Source organism: Haliaeetus leucocephalus, unplaced genomic scaffold, assembly GCF_000737465.1.
Source record: "Haliaeetus leucocephalus isolate CR32 unplaced genomic scaffold, Haliaeetus_leucocephalus-4.0 Scaffold228, whole genome shotgun sequence".
Lineage (NCBI taxonomy): Eukaryota > Metazoa > Chordata > Aves > Accipitriformes > Accipitridae > Haliaeetus > Haliaeetus leucocephalus.
This window is the reverse complement of record NW_010972664.1, coordinates 23,562,317-23,579,315: the sequence shown is the minus strand read 5'-3', so window position 1 is coordinate 23,579,315 and position 16,999 is coordinate 23,562,317. Positions and strand designations below refer to the sequence as shown.

Below are 16,999 nucleotides of genomic sequence, written 5' to 3'. Positions count from 1 at the left end.
GGAGGCGGTGCCCCCCCCCCAGAGCCCCCTCCCCGGCTCGCCCCTCGGGCTGCGGCGGGGGCGCCGGTGCCGGACGCGCCGGTGCCAGCAGCCATGGGGTTAACGGGAGGCAGCGAGCGAGAGAGACAGAGACAGAGAGAGAGAAAGAGGGGCTGGACCAGCGCTCGGCAGCTGTTTATTTCAAGGCATCTCTCGCTCCCTCTCCCTCAGCCAGGGCTCAGCCTCAGCAAACCTTCCTCCTCCTCCTCCTCCTCTCCTTCCTTCGTCCTGGCCATGAGAGGCACCGGCAGCAGCAGCTGTGCCCCCCCGGCCCCCCGCTCCGCCGCCCCGGCTGCTCCCCGCTCGTCTCCCCGCAAGGTAAGTTCATCCTCGCAGCCCGGGCTCGGGGGGGGGGACACACACGGGGCGGGGATGGGGCTGCAGGGGCGAGGGGCAGGGAGGGATGCGTGCCCGTCTCCGAGTCGCCTCTCCCCGTCTCCTTCCCTGTGTCCTTTCTCCCCCCTTTCCTCTCCCCTCTCCCCATCTAGGTGCTCTGTCTCCTTCCAGCCGGCCGCCTCCTTCCTCCCCCCGCCGCCTCCTCCTCCTCCTCCTCTTTCCGTCTGGGGCAGGGGACGCCCGAGGGGCTGGGGGGGGGGCACGGCCGAGGCATCGCTGCCTCTCGCCCTCCAGCTCCGGGCTCCATCACAGACCTGTTGTGCTGGAGCGCCGGAGCCTGCGCTGAGGAAGGCGACTTCAGCCGAATTGGCGCAGCTGGAGAAAGGGACCGGAGGGGTCAATCCCTCCTCCCGCCCGGCCAAGGGGGCACCGTGCCGGAGAGAGCAATTCGGACGTGGGGACTCGGCACCTGAAGCACTCGGATGCCCGGGAACAGTAGGAAACTGGGAGGCAGAAGATTGGCAGACTCACGACATGTATTGCAGGCAGGCACTAGATGGCAGGGGACCGGCATCCTAGAGTGCTGCTTGGAATGGGGCCACACTCACAGTTCCCAAATGCGGGGAGACTTGAGCTTGCAGGACCGCCGAGGGGCTTCACACGCCCATTCCCTAGCTACCGAAATGGCCAAATGCACCATCGCCCCTTCCAGCCCCGGATTCCGCCCCGGCCCAGGATCTCGATACCCAGCCCGTAAGCGCTCGCCCTGGCACAGGAATTCCCACCGGCGCTCACCGACCGCTGCAGGACCCGCACTGACACAGGGCGAGCGGTGGCAGCCCCTCCGCGGTCCTGCCGGATCCTCCCGGGCGCTGCCACCGACCCTCTCGGCCTCAGACACCGGGTAGGGCAGCCTGACGCGAGCCACCGCATTCAGACCGCCAGCCCCCAAATTCAGCCCGCTCCGCGAGCTGCCGCCCCCGGCCCCATGCGCAGCGGGAACTCCTTCCCCAGACGGCCTTGGCATCTCCCACCCCGGCGTACCAGCATTCGGATTCGGGCTCCCGGCTGCCAAAACTCCTCCGAGTGCAGCAGAATTACCTCCCCTGGGGCGGCTGCTCAGGGATTCCTCCCGTTCCCCGTCCCCACCCAGCCAGATACAGCAGGACGTATATATAACCCCTTTTCACCAGCACCAGGTTCATGCTTCCTGCTGCCGAGCCAGTAATGACTGCATCTCTGCCTCCTGGACCACGAACTCCGGGATGTCCATGGCCACTGAGAAAAATATAGGCGTGGGGTGCCTGAGGCACCAGGCAGTGTGTGGGGGTCTCGCTGCCAGTGTCTGAACTCGCTCTGCTCAATGCTTGGAGATAGCTGCTGGGTTCCACGGTCCCAGATCACAGTCTCGTATCAGTAGCTGTCACCGTAGCCCTTGATGCTGGCTAGGAGTTAAAAAAATGACAGCCAACCTAGCGTTCTTCCTCTGCGAGGAGGGCTGGGTCCTCCTCGGGTTTGTTTTGGTTTTTTTTAATCACTATTTCGAGTGGGATCGTTGCTGTGGGGGAGCTGGGCGAAGAAAGGATTTGCATGAAGCTCTCGGTGCTGCGGGGTTGCTAATGGCGAGCGTTATTTCAGCCGGCAGTAAGTTTCATAATCTTGGCCCAGCTCCTGTGAATGTTCTGTTCCTCAGGGTCATGAGCCTCTTCCCCCTTCTTCCATCCCTTCCCCCCTCTCCCCAAACTGGTTGGCAATTTCATTGTTCCAATGGAATATATCCGTCATGTGAGGTCATCGCTGCATAAGGAGAGGTGATTGATTGCTTAGGTCACTGGGGCCTGTCCCATGCTGGGCTTTGAATGCTGGCTTGGAGACCTTGAACCGGACTCGGTGCTCAAAGGCGAGGCGATGTGGGGTGCAGAGGGGCACGGTGATGCATTCCCAGCAGCTTGAGTCGCCGAGCAAACAGACTGCTGCATTCTGAACTAGCTGGAGCGCTCTGAGAGCAGACGGCTTCATTCCTAGAGGCACAGTATCACAGCAGTCAAGCTCGAGATGTTACAAAAATACAGATAGATCATCATCTGCCAGCCGAGCCAGACAGAATCGGGTGCAACTCTTTTCCCATCCCCGGATGGAAGGAGACTCTACCCGCTTCTCACTAACACGGCTTGTATGTGCTCGGCTTCATCCAATTGCTCTTCAGTCAGAGCTGATCTCAGCCAGGCATTGAGAAAGCTGTGAGATTCTCAAATTTTAAGGCCAGAGGGACCATTTTGATCATCGAGTCTGACCTACAGCAGAGCACAGGCCAGAGAATTTCACCAATTTCATTTCCTGCGTCAAGCCCATAACTTCTGATTGAACCATAGCGTCTCTTTTAGAAATACAGCCACGCGAAGGCTCCAGGCAGTAGGGAATACACCACCTGCCTAGGTGAATTGTGCTGGTGTGTGACCCTCTTTATTAATAGTATTGTTCCTCATTTGAATTTGTCAAACTTCAGCATTTTCTAACAGAAGGTTACAGATTGCATTTGATGGGAGGGAGCTACAGCACGGGTATTGCTTGCGCACGGCTGGCACCTTGGCCCTTTTATTGCTGTGATGGCTTTTATATTTGGATAGGATTTATCTTTGGGACCACGGTGTACATGAATCCCGGACACGGAGAAGGAGTTATTGGCAGCGAATCCTAGGGCTTCCCCGGGGCGCAGTAGCATCTGAACTCTGGAGCTCAGGGTGTCACATTCAGCGTTTAGTCTGTGCTCCCTGCTCAGAGCAGGAGTGCCAACAGGCTTTGCTCCTAGCCATTAGTTAGGATGTAAATTCCCAGCCCCCTTGATGAACTGGGATACATGCTCTGGGGCACGGCGACCGAAATCTGCTCTCTCACGTCCCAGCAGCAGTGGTGGGTCCATGCTGCGGGAGACTTACAGAGAGGAAGGAAGCACAGCTGGGTCCCTGATGCTGGGGAACAGCAGCAGGATTCGTGCTTCCATCCAGCAAATGCAATGAGAGCAGCTCCTAATAGATTAGCCCCAGGGATCTCGGGTCTGGACCAGTACTGGGGTCCATATGCAGTAGCAAAGAGCAGTGTAATTCTTACTCACAGCTTTCAAGCACCAAGATTCACAAACTGAGCTCAGTGAAGTGCCCTGGGGAAATAGCTTTGTCATTCACACTCTGTCATCTGTGCATCACAGGACTGAAACGCTGCGATGGAGGCTATGTACCTAAAGTGAAAATACACAGGTCCGTCTTTGGACCCTGGGAGTAGCCCTGTCCGTTTTTATCACAATTAGACCTGGAAGGCAGATCTGAAAGCGAGAGCCATGCCATGTGGTGCTGGTGCAGAAGTCCAGTCTCTCTGCTCTGGCACGCAAAGGCCTCTTGGATGGTGCAAGCTGCATGGATACTGGGATTTGTACGTCCAGGCAGTAAGAGCATTGGCATCCCCTCCTCCTCCTCTCTGAAGATCTACCAGTTTATTCAGCATCCACGCCGGGAGCTGCATACAGAGCTGAACGAAGGGCATTTGTTACACTTGCCCTCCAACGCAGCAGGGTCTGTGCCCGGGACACTATCCCCGCTGCCGGTGGCTAACTGCAGAGTGCCCCAGGCACGCTTTATCTGCCGCTTTGTCAATAAGCCACAGGGACCTCCAATGCTCTGTTTTGAACGTGAGCGCTCCGTGCGCAGTAGAGTCCAGCCCTCATCACCGGGTGGCATTTCCATCCAAAGCCTTCCTTTGCTCTCACGGCATTCATGCTACGGGAGGCACCTCTGTGCTTCTCCCGGCTCCTCCGCAACCATGCCTGGGTGTGCTAGGGCAGGGCACGCTCTCAGGCTCCGGCCATGATACGATGAGCAAACCAGAAGGTGTTGACTGAGACCAGCCGACGTTGCCTCATTCCTGCACTCACCTGGAGCCACCTTTAGGGCTCTTCACCGTTAGCAGCAGGACCTGCGCACAACAGTGTCTCAGGTCTGAGGCTTACGCCCGATGTCCGGGCTGTCGCTCCCACAGCATGATGTGTACACGAAGAGGCCAGTGCTGGGGCTCACTCCTTCCCCTCAGCTCCAGTTACAGCTATTTCCTGCTCCATAGGGCTGAAATTCAGAGTACCGGCTGTGAAAGCAATTCAGGATTTGGCTCTGTGGGGTTTCTTATTGCCAGGCTTTAGACCCTGGGAGTCCATGGTCTGGGGTGCAGTTACTGGAGCGCACAATCTCAGCCGAGAACTCCATTGTAAGACATCCCAACAAGTGAGAAGAGCGCAGCAAGCTGGGTGACCCAGCACACGGTGCACCCACATCCAGGCACGTTTCTGCCAGCAGAGCCATCTGTGTTAGGAGGAGTGCTAGCGGTTACACGCGCACCCCTAATGTACCACCACCAAACTGGAGGTACCGAGGTCGACCTGCACCTGGAGAAGATCTCCGCTCCTGGCGTGGCGCCGTCCAGATCCACATCTCCCGCTACCTGATGCAAAACGGCCCGCAGACCCTGAAGACCAGACCCGTAACTGAGACTGCTGTGCCACAGGGTCTTCACCCCAGGGGTCTACTGTCCTGTGGGCAGTCCCAGGCATGGCCCCAGGCACTCCAGGCCACCTCGAAACCACTCAGGCCGTTTGTGTGCCCTCTAGCCCGGGGGCTCACACGAGGAGGTCCCTGATGCTTGGAATTCCCTCCCTTTCCAAAGTCCAAAAGAAATTCTGTCACGGATTTGTGTTGCCAGACATGATCTTCCGCGGCATCGTGATCGTAATCCAGATGGCCAAGATCTCGCCAGCCTCTTGTTTCGGAAGAAACTTGCTCCGTTCTGCTGCTTCTCTGCAGAGCTGCATTTTAATACTGAGTCCCCTCCGAGGCTTAGAGGTTCAGGAGCAAAGTACAAAGAAATGCTGAGAATAGCTACTCTTTTCTCCTCATCTTCATCTCAGGATCCCTCCAGAGACTGATCTTGCCCCGGAGGGAAGGGCAGGGCACTAGCCGACAATTCCTTTTTTTCTGTGAACTTTGTTTAAATATTTAACAGAAGGAAACTAAAAATATCCCCAGTTAATGCAGCAGGAGCTAGACAGCTACTCACTCTTGGGTGCCCTTCCTCCCAGCCCCTCTCCTCAGGTGTTCATCAGGGGCGTGAGTCCCCTTCCCACAGCAAGCACCGGGCTTTTCCCTCAGCGAGAAGAAGCCTCCCATTCAGGAGGGGCAGCAGTTTTAGTTCGGGGCATGGAGGGAGCAGGAGGGGATGGCAGTAACCCCTTGGGAGCCAGGAGGTGCAACGCAGCTGGCTCAGGGCTGGAGGTGCAGGGATGGCCTCCGAGTTGACTCCCTCGGCCAAACATCCCCGTTTCTCCACGCCGGCAGCCACGGAAGGGCGAGACCGTGGGTTGTCAGCATTCATGCTTTCCCCTTTGCGACAAAGGAGCGAGCCGAGTATCTCGGATGAATTTTTTTTTTTCGTGCGTGTGCGTGCGTGCGTGCGGTCTTTGTTGCGGAGAGGATCCCGGGTCAGGCACAGAACAACTCACCGGGGAAGGGCTGGCACTGCGCTGTGCCCAGCCAAGGGAAGGGACAGACGGCACGAAGGGCAGCCGTGCTGCCGCTGGGCTGATGCCAGCGGGGGGGTGTGCGGCCGGTGCAGAAATCCAGCCGGAGGGACCAGCCCTTACTCCGTGTTACCACTGCTGCCTCGTGCTGCTCGGCCACGGGAGGTGGGAGAGACAGGGGAGGAATAGGGGAGGAAGGGAGGGACGGGACAGCGCAGAGGACACTAGGACAAGGAGTGTGGGAAGGTATATTCCGTGTTAGCTAAGAGGAATGTAAACACTAAATATTTGATGGGCATATTTTTTCTCCTAAATTCTTTAGTAGGGCTGGACTTTTCTCGCTGATTCACTCTCTCTTTCTCAGTCTTCTTGGTTTATCGCTCTCGTGCTTCCCCTCTCGCTCCCTCACTCTGGCACACAATGAAGAGGCTCTTCTTTAATAAATGGATTACACGCTCTACACTATAAATAAACACAGGAATTAAGATTCCAACTTGTTCCTGCGATAAGCAAACAAAGATGCCGAATCCCCCTTCTCGGCCCTCAGACGGGAGAGTCCCCGGGGAAGCTGCGCATGTGCCTCCGCACGTGTGCTCCAGAGATTGCTCCTTGCTTTTGCGTGCGTATGCTAACGCGTGTGTTTCTGTGCGGCGTTGGGGTCGGGGGGGACGCCGCACCTCCGTGCAGGAGAGCAGGCAGGCGTGGGGAGCACGAGAGCAGGAGCCGGTGCACGCGTGGGTGCACGGGCGGCCCGTTGCCCTCCCCGCCGGTGCCGCGGGGGGAGCTTGCCGCCGTGGGACCTCCGGGGAGAGAGCGGTCGCCGCTGGGTTGAGGGGACGCTAACACCTCTCCCTTTTGGTTCCCAGTGAAGAAGATGAGACGGGATCCTCGCTGAGCAAAGACGCTGTTGCATCCGAGATGGAGCCCGGTGCCTGGTAGGTTCGCAGCTTCCCACGTTCGCCGGCGATGCGGGAAGATGATGGGAACGCGGGTGGCGGGCTGCTCCGGGCTTGGGCTTTCGACAGGAGGGATGTGTCAGATGAGGCTTTCTTCTTTCTCCCCCCCGGTCCCGCAGCAGGATGCCTCCGCTCCTCTCCCGCATCCACTCCCTGCAGCTGTGGCATCTCCTCCTCCTGGTCTCGGCCGTCCCTCCTCCTGGCGTCTGGTCTCTTCGCTCTCGGGGTCCGGCGGCCGCTCGTCCTCTTTGCACCCGTCGGAGCCCCTCGGCCCCGCGACCCATTTGCATCTGGGACAGGACCCCGCTGCCGGAGAGGGATTCTCGCTTCGCCCTGCCGCGCCAGCGGGCCCCGGCGCCCCGGGGGGGAGAGCTGCGGCACGTCGTGCGGCTGAGGCGCCAGGCGGCGGGGGCCCGTCCCGCCACCCCCTCCGGGTTTGAGGACGGCATGCCCTCCTCCCAGTACCCCTGGGCCATCGTGTGGGGCCCCACGGTGTCGGATGAGGACGGAGGGGACGCCAACTCGGCCAACCCGGGCTTCCCGCCGCTGGGTTACACCTTCGTCTCGCCCCACGGGATGGCGACGGCGCAGCCCAACTCCCACTCGCTCCTGCACAACGCGGGGCTCAACCTGCGCGAGACCCCCGCCACCCTGCGGCCCTTCTTGTTTGGGCCCCGGGGGGAAGGTAAACCTGCCCTTTGCTTCTTTCACGGCCCTCCCTGTCCCCGCAGCAGCAGCTCCTTCTGCAAAATTCACGAGGTTCTCCAGCGGGATACCTCCCTTTGCACTGCTGCTCTCTGGGGACCGGTGGGGGTGGCCGTCACACCCCCCCCCCCCCCCCCCCCCCCCCCCCCCTCTGTCTCGCAGGTGTGGACCCCCAGCTGTACGTCACCATCACCATCTCCATCATCATCGTCCTGGTCGCCACCGGGATCATATTCAAGTTCTGGTGAGTGGGATTTGGGCCGACGGAGGCTGACACCACGCGGGTGGGTGGGCAGGAGGCGTGTGGGCTTGGGACCCATTTTTCCCAAGGGCGCGGGTCTGGTGCCACGAGCCCGTGCGAGGTTTGGCACAGCGGGGTCCCACAAAAACCTTCCGTCCTCGAGGGCCAGGGCTTGTCTGAGGGGGGGCACGTTCTACCTCGCCCCTCGTCTCTGTCCAAAGCTGGGACCGCAATCAGAAACGCCGGCGTCACTCGGGGCAGCAGAGCGGCGGGAGGCAGCAGGAGAGCCAGCAGCCCCTCGCGGACCTCTCCCCCACCACCGTCAGCATTTTGGGGCCCTACAGCGACTCCCTGGCCCCCACGCCCGAGGCGGAGGAGTCCAGGCAGGGCCAGGAGGGCATGGAGAAACTGGGGGGCCACGGGAAGAGCACGGCCTTCCAACTCAACCGGTGAGTGGCCGGGGAGGGAGGCGGTGGCGGGGCACCGGCAGGGGCAAAGGGTCTGGTCGGTGGGACAGCGTAAGCACCCGTCGCTAATTGATTTCCAATTCCTTTTTTCCTCCCAGAATCCCACTGGTGAACCTGTGACGCTCACGGGAGAAGCAGAGCTGGCTCCCCCCCCACCCTCCCGTCACAGCCGGCGAGCGCAGACTCCCGCCGCCTCTGCTACCCCAGGAAAAAAAAAAACAAACGACCTCCTTGTGCCACGGCCCGCCACCACCATTATTAATTAACTCTGCCAGGACGTGCCTGGGCAAAAGGACGAGCTGGGCCTCCTTAGTCTCCCGCTGGGGGAAGGTTGGGGAACCCCCCCCGCCCACGCAGGACAGGGTGATGAGAGAGCGGGGTGGTGGGAGGGAAGGCAGCTGGTGGCGGCGTGAAATTTTGGCCTCCCCGGCCCCTCTCCTAGCACACACACACACGCTTGGATCTCCGTGACTCTCTCACCAGTGCATGCCTGACATCGGGGGTGGGCGAGGTGGAAAGGCGTACCCCTGTCCCCGTGGGCCCTAACCCCTCTGTGTGTCCCCCCTCCCCACGTCGTGCGCTTTGAAGTGAACGTCTGGAGTTCAGTGGCTGCGGGATTGCTCCCGAGGCCTTGGCCCTCCCGAGGGTCCCAAGGGTGGGCGAAGCTTGGGCAGAAGAGGCTCACACAGCACCTGGGCCCCCCCCAGCAACCCCTTTCCTTGAAGAAAACGTTACCTCGCCCCTAGATGGAAGATACTCCCATCTTTCCATTTTCTTTCTGCCTAACACTCCTCTGTTTTTTTTCTCTTCAGCTTGTATCTTTCTTCATCTCTCCATCCTCAATTTTTTTTCTCTCAGTTCCTCCCCCTGCCACTTCTCTCTGCCAGTTAAAATTGGAAAAGGTTCCTTTAGCTTTCCAAATGTTTTGATCTCTTGGAAGCCTCCTCGCTGTCCCCCTCCACTCCCTCAGTCTCCTTCAGCAAGGTTTCTCTGAAGAACATCAGTCTATGGTGATGTTCTTCAGAAAACCTGAGGCGAAGCCCTCTGCTCATCGTGTTATTTAGCAAGCGTCCCGTTGCGGTACTGCCGAAGCAGCTAAAGCATGGCATGCAGATATAGCTGGGCACGAGGAACTTGAGTTTTGCCAGGCTGAGGTAGGGAATTGCTTTCAGACACTCATGCTATGGGCGACAAGCAGCAGACGTGACTCTCTGTGCCTGGGATGACAAAGAGCAATTTGGAGTTGACCTTGGGAACATTGGGAGGGTTGCCCTGTGCTGCTGGTAGGTCTCTCCTGGAACACGAGGTGACTGGAGACCCAGGCAATGCTCACCAGGAGCATGGGAGAGGGGATATCGGGGGTGCCAACCTTCGTAAGTGTACTGTCCCAGCTGGTTGGGGACCGAAACCAGTGGCACAGGTATTGGTGCAAACCGGTTGCCTGAGCATGTGCTTCGGGGCTGTGGTGGTCTGTCGGGCAGGCAGCCACGCTGTCAGTTCCTTGTGTGGGCACGATCGGTGCGTCTCAAGCTCTTCCTATGCGTGGACCCATGGGTGTTGCTTTGAGGAAGTGTGAAATGGCAAATTTCAGCTCAATGACAATAGTTGCTCTCCCTTGGCTTTTGTGGACACCTTCAAAGTAATTCACAGACCCCACGTTGACAGCCACTGAGCTGAAATGATGCAGATTTAGGTTAGGTTGCCCCTATACTGTACAAACACCTTCAGCTGCTGGACTGATGTGGCCAGAGACAGGAAACTCACCCATGATTAGAAGGCCCTAATGCACCATACAAGGTCTGTGACAAAAGTCGTCTTGGAGAAAAGGAAATGGCCCTTTCATCTTTTATCTCTGCAGTAAAAGCCTATTCTTTATAGGACAAAGCACAGAGTATTTCATAAGAGGCCTGGTTCTGCCCATTTACCTAGCTGAACTATTAGGTGATCTCGGGTCCCATCTGACTCACCGTGAAGGACATTTAAATGAGAGTGTAAATTGCAATAAGCTTTGCAAAAAACAGTAGAGATTTGGAGAAAATGACAGGTCAAATAAAATTACTGGCTTATTAAAAGCACAGAATGGCTGAAAGATGTAGCTGGAAAAGGACTCTGGAGGTCTCTAGTCTAAGCGCAGGTTGAGTCTCCGCTTACAGCAGGGGATATTATTGCTTTATCCTAGATCGATCTCTTACCGAGCCTTTTCCTTACTCAGGCTCCATTCAAGGCTTTGGTGGACAGTCAAGCTGCAGATGGGCAGGACAGAGGAGGGGGCAGATGGCTGTTCCTGCCCCCCCCCCAACCGAGGGCAGCTCGGGGCTGGTCCCCCTCTCGCTGGCACGTCGGCGCTGGGGAGGCCATCTGCACCCAGTCGGCAAGAGGCTGCGCTGCTTATTGCTGGCAGTTTACGATATAATGCCTTCAACTGGTTTAAGTAATTTTCCAGACCGGATTAATTAGATGCTCTTTGATCAATAGCGCTTGTTGAAACAAGGCTAGAGTGTAGACTCTACTACTTCAAGGGCTGTCCTTGGACTTTCCCTTTCCACATGCCCAGAGGAGAGAAGGTCTGTAAGAAGGTGGCAGGGCACCACGGGAGGTGTAGTGAAAACGTTTTCCAGCGCTTGATGCAGGGAAGCCCTGCGCTCTGCTGGCCAGGCTTTTGTAAACTCTACAAACAAATCAAACTGCGTTGTTTGGGTTGGGTTTTTTTTTTCCTCCTTTAACATGTCCCCGGTTTTGTTAAAAGTATCTCCAGGGAATGAGGCCTTTCACAGGTGCTGTGGTAAGGGGGAAGCTGGGGAATGCAGCTGAGAAAACTCTTACAGTGACAGAAGCTTGGATATGCTGAACATCTTTTCCAAGACCAATTTTTGTAGCCAAATACGTTTTTATGACAGTCATTCACTCTCTCACACAAAACAGGTTAGATATGGGAAACAACTTCATTGTCCTGCCCAAACTTTCATTGCTACATTTTGTCCCTGGAACAAAACATTCAAAGCACGTGTGGACACATAAGCTTCTTCCAGTCAATAAATAATCCCACCGGATCTGTTTTCTCCATGGCTGGAGCCTTATAAACCATCTTCCCCTACGCAGACTGGAGCCAGAGCGTGCCTGCCGTCTCTTCCCTGGCCCAGGCTAATAGTCCGTGAGACGCACACACGGACGGATTGACAGCACCGAGTACCAAGCCAGGGCAGAGGCCAGCACCTTCTCAGTCACAGCCCACCAGGTTTCCCTGTCTTCTAGGTGACTGGAGGAGAAAGATCTGGATTCATTTTTTCCAGTGGAAATTTCACAGAAAGAAATGTGTGCGGGGAAAATGACTGACAATGTCCGTAGCCTTGGGCTGACCCTGTTTCTGTGCCATTAAAAGGGAATGTCCAGGTGGGCTGGGTGAGTTGAAGGCACCGTGTCTGCGCTGAGCTCCTGGAGGGACGTGGCTTTGTTCAGGCAAGGGTGGTCTCTCTGTGAGCGCAGTGGGAAGGTCTGGGGACAACCTCTCCTCTCCGCCTTGTAGTGCTTCAGGGCAGGAACTGGAGTCTGCTGACCTGGCAGAGTGGCACGACCACGAGGCCAAATCCTGCTCAGGCTTTTCCATCTGGTCGGTTGCGACTGGTAGGCAGGGGCGCAGACCTCTGGTGTGTGCTTCCACAACGCTCCTCCGGTCCAGTTTACGGGGACTCGCATCCAGCCAAGCATCCCACAGCTTCAGAGAGGGCTATCTACCTCTTCCTCAATGGCACCTAAGTGCCCTTGCAAATTTGGTCCCTTCATTCCCCACAAGCAAAAATGCTTGGAAAGGAGAGGTTTGTTCATTCCCCACAAGTTCTCCCACGCGATCACCTTCAGACTGCTCTGACTTAAACGGTGGCACAGCCTTAGAGCCGAGTCCTGCAGCACAAAAGCCCTGGGCTAAACTCCAGCTCCCCGATTGCAACCCCGCCGATGTCTCACTGTAGTCCTGGCCCTACCTTGGCAAGACCATAGAGGGGGGGCCCGTTCCTTCACCGACTGCTGGCTCTCTACTCCTTTTTTCCTGTTGTTTTCCCTCTCCCACTGTTTTCCCGCTTCCCACTCCTGTCCTGTACCATGGTCTCCCTCCCAGTTATCTCTCCCCTCCTGCTGTTTCGCTCTCCCCGCTCCTCTCTTGTTCTCCCTTTGCCACTCGGTCTCGTTCTGCCGCGGCTCCCATCCTCCCCTCCGTCCTCCCTCCTGCTTCCCCGCTCAGTCTCGCTCTTCTCCCTCCCCTGCCCTTGTGCGCTGTGATATATATTTTTGTAGGATTTATCTTCTCCTTGTGGTGAAATATTCAATTCTTGTGGGATGTTAGTTTCAACATTTTTAAATAAACCTTTGCAAAATACTGAAAGCAGAGCTCTTGCTGCTGTGGAAGAGGCCGTAACGGAGATGGCGGGGGGGGACAACAGGGACTTCACCCCGGGCAGGAAAACAGACATCTGGCATCCCACAGCCTCCTCCGAGGTGGGTAGACGGGGTGATTTGGCCCCACGTCCATCTTGCCTTGGTCTCCTTGCTGGCCAAAGAGGCCCTTTGACCCCCGCGCATTTCCACGGGAGGTGGCCCCTGATGGAGGAGACCCTGCACACCCCCTTCTCCACCCAGAGTGGCTCTTCTGCCTCTGGAGCTGCTGCCTCCCAGCCACGCTGTGGGGCTGCTTCTCACACACCAGTTCATGCTGGGAGCCAGGGTGGCCGGGAGAGGTGAAAGAAGCTGAGGGGAAGGGAGGGAGACGGAGCGATGCAGGCGCAGAAGCTTCCCTCACTCTGTTCCCCGCGGCTGCCTCCGCAATTTCTATTTACAGCCCTGCTGCCTCCCCTCCTGGCCACAGTGCCGCTGCTGTTGCTGGTTTCCAGGGCTGCTCTGTAATTAAGCATCCTTGTCTTCTGCAACTCCCCCACTTCGCAAGCCCCGGTGGCGATCAGTGCTGGGGTGGGCACGGAGGGGGTGCTGGAGACCAGCACCGGACACGGTGGCCACCCAAAGGGCCACTCCCCAGCAATGGGAGGACGATTGCTGGGTGCTGGGGACGGTCCCTGGCCTCTGCCCGCTTGCTATCCGAGTCCGTCAGGCACTGGAGGTGTCCCTGATCTGTCGCTTTGCTGTCGGAAGGAGCGGGCTCCCCACACCAGACCCGACCTTGGACTCTGTCCTGGGGTCTCTGCCCACTGGAAGGACCCAGGACCACCTCCTGCCATGGGGCCAGACCCCTCCACATGGCACCCCGTGCCCCGGACGGAATCTCTGTGGGCTGGAGGTGGCCCCAGGCCGATCAGAGAGGAGACGCATGCCTGCGCTGGCTGTCCCAGGGCACGCACGCGTGAGGGGCTGAACGGCACCTCTTCTGCCCCTGTGCCGAGCGTGGGAGGACGGAGTCCCTCCCCCCTGTTGATTTAGGTGGGTGGTCACCTGCCCCCCCCGCTGATCGTCTCCAGTCAACCGCATACAGCGGCTCCAGGGCTGGGCAGGCTGCAGAGACTTGACTGAGGAGGCGATAGATTCTCAGTGTGCTGAAATTACAGACTCACGTACTCATCGGTGCAGTGAAACACCTTGCACAAACCTCATCGGTTTCCAGCCAGAGCTTCAGCCCTTCTTGCTGACTTCTCTGTCATCACATGCTTTTTTTCCGGTGTCCTCTTGACACAGCCTGCGGCTGCAGGAGCTCAGTCGAACCTTCCCTTTCTTCACCAGGACTTGCTCTCTGCCTCACAGGAGAAGCTCCATCAGCTGCACGTTTTTCTTCTGGCTTCCTGAAACACAGACTCCCTGGTCCAGTCCCTTCCCATCACCATTCCCCACCACACCCCTCTTGCCCACCTGCCCATGTTGATTTCCCACCTTTCCAGTCTGGTCCCAGCCCTGCCTCCTTCCCCAGCATCTCCCTTCCTTCCCAGTCTCCAGCCTTGCCTCCTTCCCCAGCATCAGCCCAGCATCCTGTTCTCTGACAGGGAGCTAGAACGGGGAGCTGCATGCTGAACGAGGCCAGCAAAGAGGGGAGGAATGGATGCGATCATTTAAATCAAAGAAGAACATCTAAAAACTGTACGACCGCATCAAGACACATGAAAATCACCCCAACAAGTGGTCAAAAATAAGCATGAGGTATTGCTGACCACTGTGATTTCCCAGGAAAGAAAGTACTTCTGAAAAAGATTATGAAAACATCTCCCAAAGCTGGGATTCCCTCCAGCTGAGTGCCTTCTATAACCTGCAATAAATTATCCCATCATGAAAAAAAAAATAAAAAAAAAAATCAGGCAACTGTCAGCTGGAAGCGCCTGTCAATGCAGGGATTTGGCAGCAAGCTCGAGCGCTCACTTGCCTCCCCTGCTCAAGGAGCTTCTCCAGAGTTGGGGCTGGAAGTTAGGACTCCATGTGCTTCGGCTCTGCCCTCCTCCCCGGGCCTGTCCTGTTGGTTATCACCACTTTGTGTGCCTTCACATTTCGCCCTGTGAGAGAGCCAGCCCGATGCTATGGGCGCGAGGGTAGTGGTGGGAAATGGAGCTGTGGGCATCGCTCTGCTTCCCAGGGCCATGGTGTGGGCCGGGCACAGCAGCACGGATGAGCTGTGCTAACCCAAGTGTAAGCCTCGGCGCAGAAGGGACGGACAGCTTAAGTTAGAGGTAGCTCCGCACCCCGCTAAAGGGATGTGGCTGTGTAGACGGCCATTTAATTAGGAGCAATGCGCAACTTGAAACTGCCATGAAGAATCGCCCTGAAACAAGCAACCACTCGTTTCAGCGTCATGTAAAGGAGTTGAGTAGTTCCCTTGGTTCATTCCTGCTTTGATCCTCGGAGGCAGAATTGAATCTTTATTGAGGGCTGCTGTGTCTCCGAGTGCACATTGCACTCAGTGAATAATAGACCATTCAGTGACGCATTCCACATTGATCCGAAGCCCAGCTTTCTCTGGGAGTGACCAGAATACAAGCAAAACCATCTTCAACTTCAGATCAATCCCCACAAGGGATCTGGCAGGGAAACAAAGGCCAGTCTCTGCTCCAGGGACCTGTCCTGCATCTCTGTGGCTCCTAGTTAGAGCTCCAGTGGCAGGAGAGCAGATGCTCTAGGGCAGCCAGTCTAGTTTGAAGCCCATCGACGGCTGGACATACCGCGAGGGTTCAACAAACAAGCAAGCAAACAAGCCTGGGGTGACTCATTTTCTGAATGTCAGAGGAACATTGTGTGATGTCTACAGCATGCACTGGTCAAATCTGCATTACAGCCTGGCCTGGCTGAAGAGATGGTTGGTTTCCCGGTTAGTTTGCCTAAGGAAGGATGCTTGGACAGGCATCATGATTCCCTCAGGTACCATCTGAGCCTTGGTAAAGTGACCCAGAAAGTAGGAGCTTTTTGAACCCTTCCTAAACCAAGGGGCAGTCAGTGGTGGGTGTCCTCTGCCAGTGTCAGGGGAATCAGGCTAGCCAGGCTAGTGCACTGTGAACGCACACAGCTTTGGTTCAATGTGTTCATTACCCAAAACATGAGTGCAATGGTTAAACGCACCTACAGTGGAGGCTTGTGGCACCCCCATTACATCGATACAGACCCATTCGGTGACATCAGGATGAGTTATTTAAGCCTGAAATGGTTTCTCTCTGATGCCTTTTTCTGCTTTGCCAGTTCCTTTCTTGTGTGACATATTGCATGTGAGTGAACGTCACGCAAATGAGGTCCGAGGCTCAGCTCAGCTTTACCCTGTGTTGGCTGGATACGCAGCCGGAGCTGTAAGAGGTGGCAGAGATTTCCCTAATTCCAAGCATCAGGACCTTCATGGCAAAACTGAAGACCAAAAAAGTCCTGGCTAAATGGGGGTTTCTTGTAGCTACTCACGTTGGCCAGCTTACAACACGATGCAGTAATTCTAAGTACAGCAGATGAGGAAGAGACAGGTTTTTCCCTGGTACCTGCAAGTTAGAGGAGGGCTGGGACAAAATGGTGACTAAGCAGAACACTGCCTCTTCCAGGGTTTTGGTGAGAGTTCTCTGCTGATGCTCAGGCAGTCCTGGGGAAAGAAACAAATTTCCTAACTAAAATACAAGGAACTGAAGCTGTCAAGCACAGACCTTAAAGAAGAGAGTTATGAGGGAGGACAGGAGAAGGCAGGGTGAGGAGAGAGTGGGCAGAACCAGAAATTGTGGCTAGGATTAAAAGGGGCAGGAAGGGGAAGATGGGTCAGAGGAAGGGACCAGGATGGAAATTTAGAGCTAGGGGGCTTTAAAAGAGCTGGGTAGATGAAGACAAGATGGGTGAAGCAGGGGTCTGGAAGCTCGCGGGTGTCAGGGTGCTGCTGATGCCGAAGCCTTTGTTTAGCCGGATCCCTGTGTCCCGGCTCCCCTGATCCTTCCAGCTGCCTCAGGAGCCGCAACCGGATCCCCCCCGCCTGCCTCCTGGGGAGGGAAGGGGAAGCAGATGTGACTGTACATACTCATGGTTCAGCCCTCAGAGCTCAGCCTCGCTGCTGCAGTGCGGACCCAGCCCACGTGTCAGAGATGCAGGTTTGTCATAAAATGTAGGTCAGAGGGTGAAAGTCCTTTTTGCGGGTTTAAAGGTCTCAGCCCTCCCGACGTTCCTGCCGAAGGATGATGCATTCCCACTTAAGGGATGTTGTTCCCTCTTCTTGCCAGCTTTCTTTTCTAATGTTAATTCCTCGGTCATCATTTTCCAGGAG

At 56.7% G+C, this 16,999-nt stretch overlaps 1 protein-coding gene across 1 annotated transcript; it reads left to right on the top strand.

Annotated features, from left to right (window-relative positions):
- Positions 1-6,850: 6,850 nt before the first annotated feature.
- Positions 6,851-8,421, top strand: PIANP (PILR alpha associated neural protein). The gene is made up of 5 exons (XM_010567563.1): positions 6,851-6,867; positions 7,008-7,573; positions 7,756-7,837; positions 8,056-8,283; positions 8,400-8,421. The coding sequence occupies exons 1-5, from the start codon at positions 6,851-6,853 to the stop codon at positions 8,419-8,421; spliced, it is 915 nt and encodes a 304-aa protein (XP_010565865.1).
- The last annotated feature ends 8,578 nt before the right edge of the window (positions 8,422-16,999 follow it).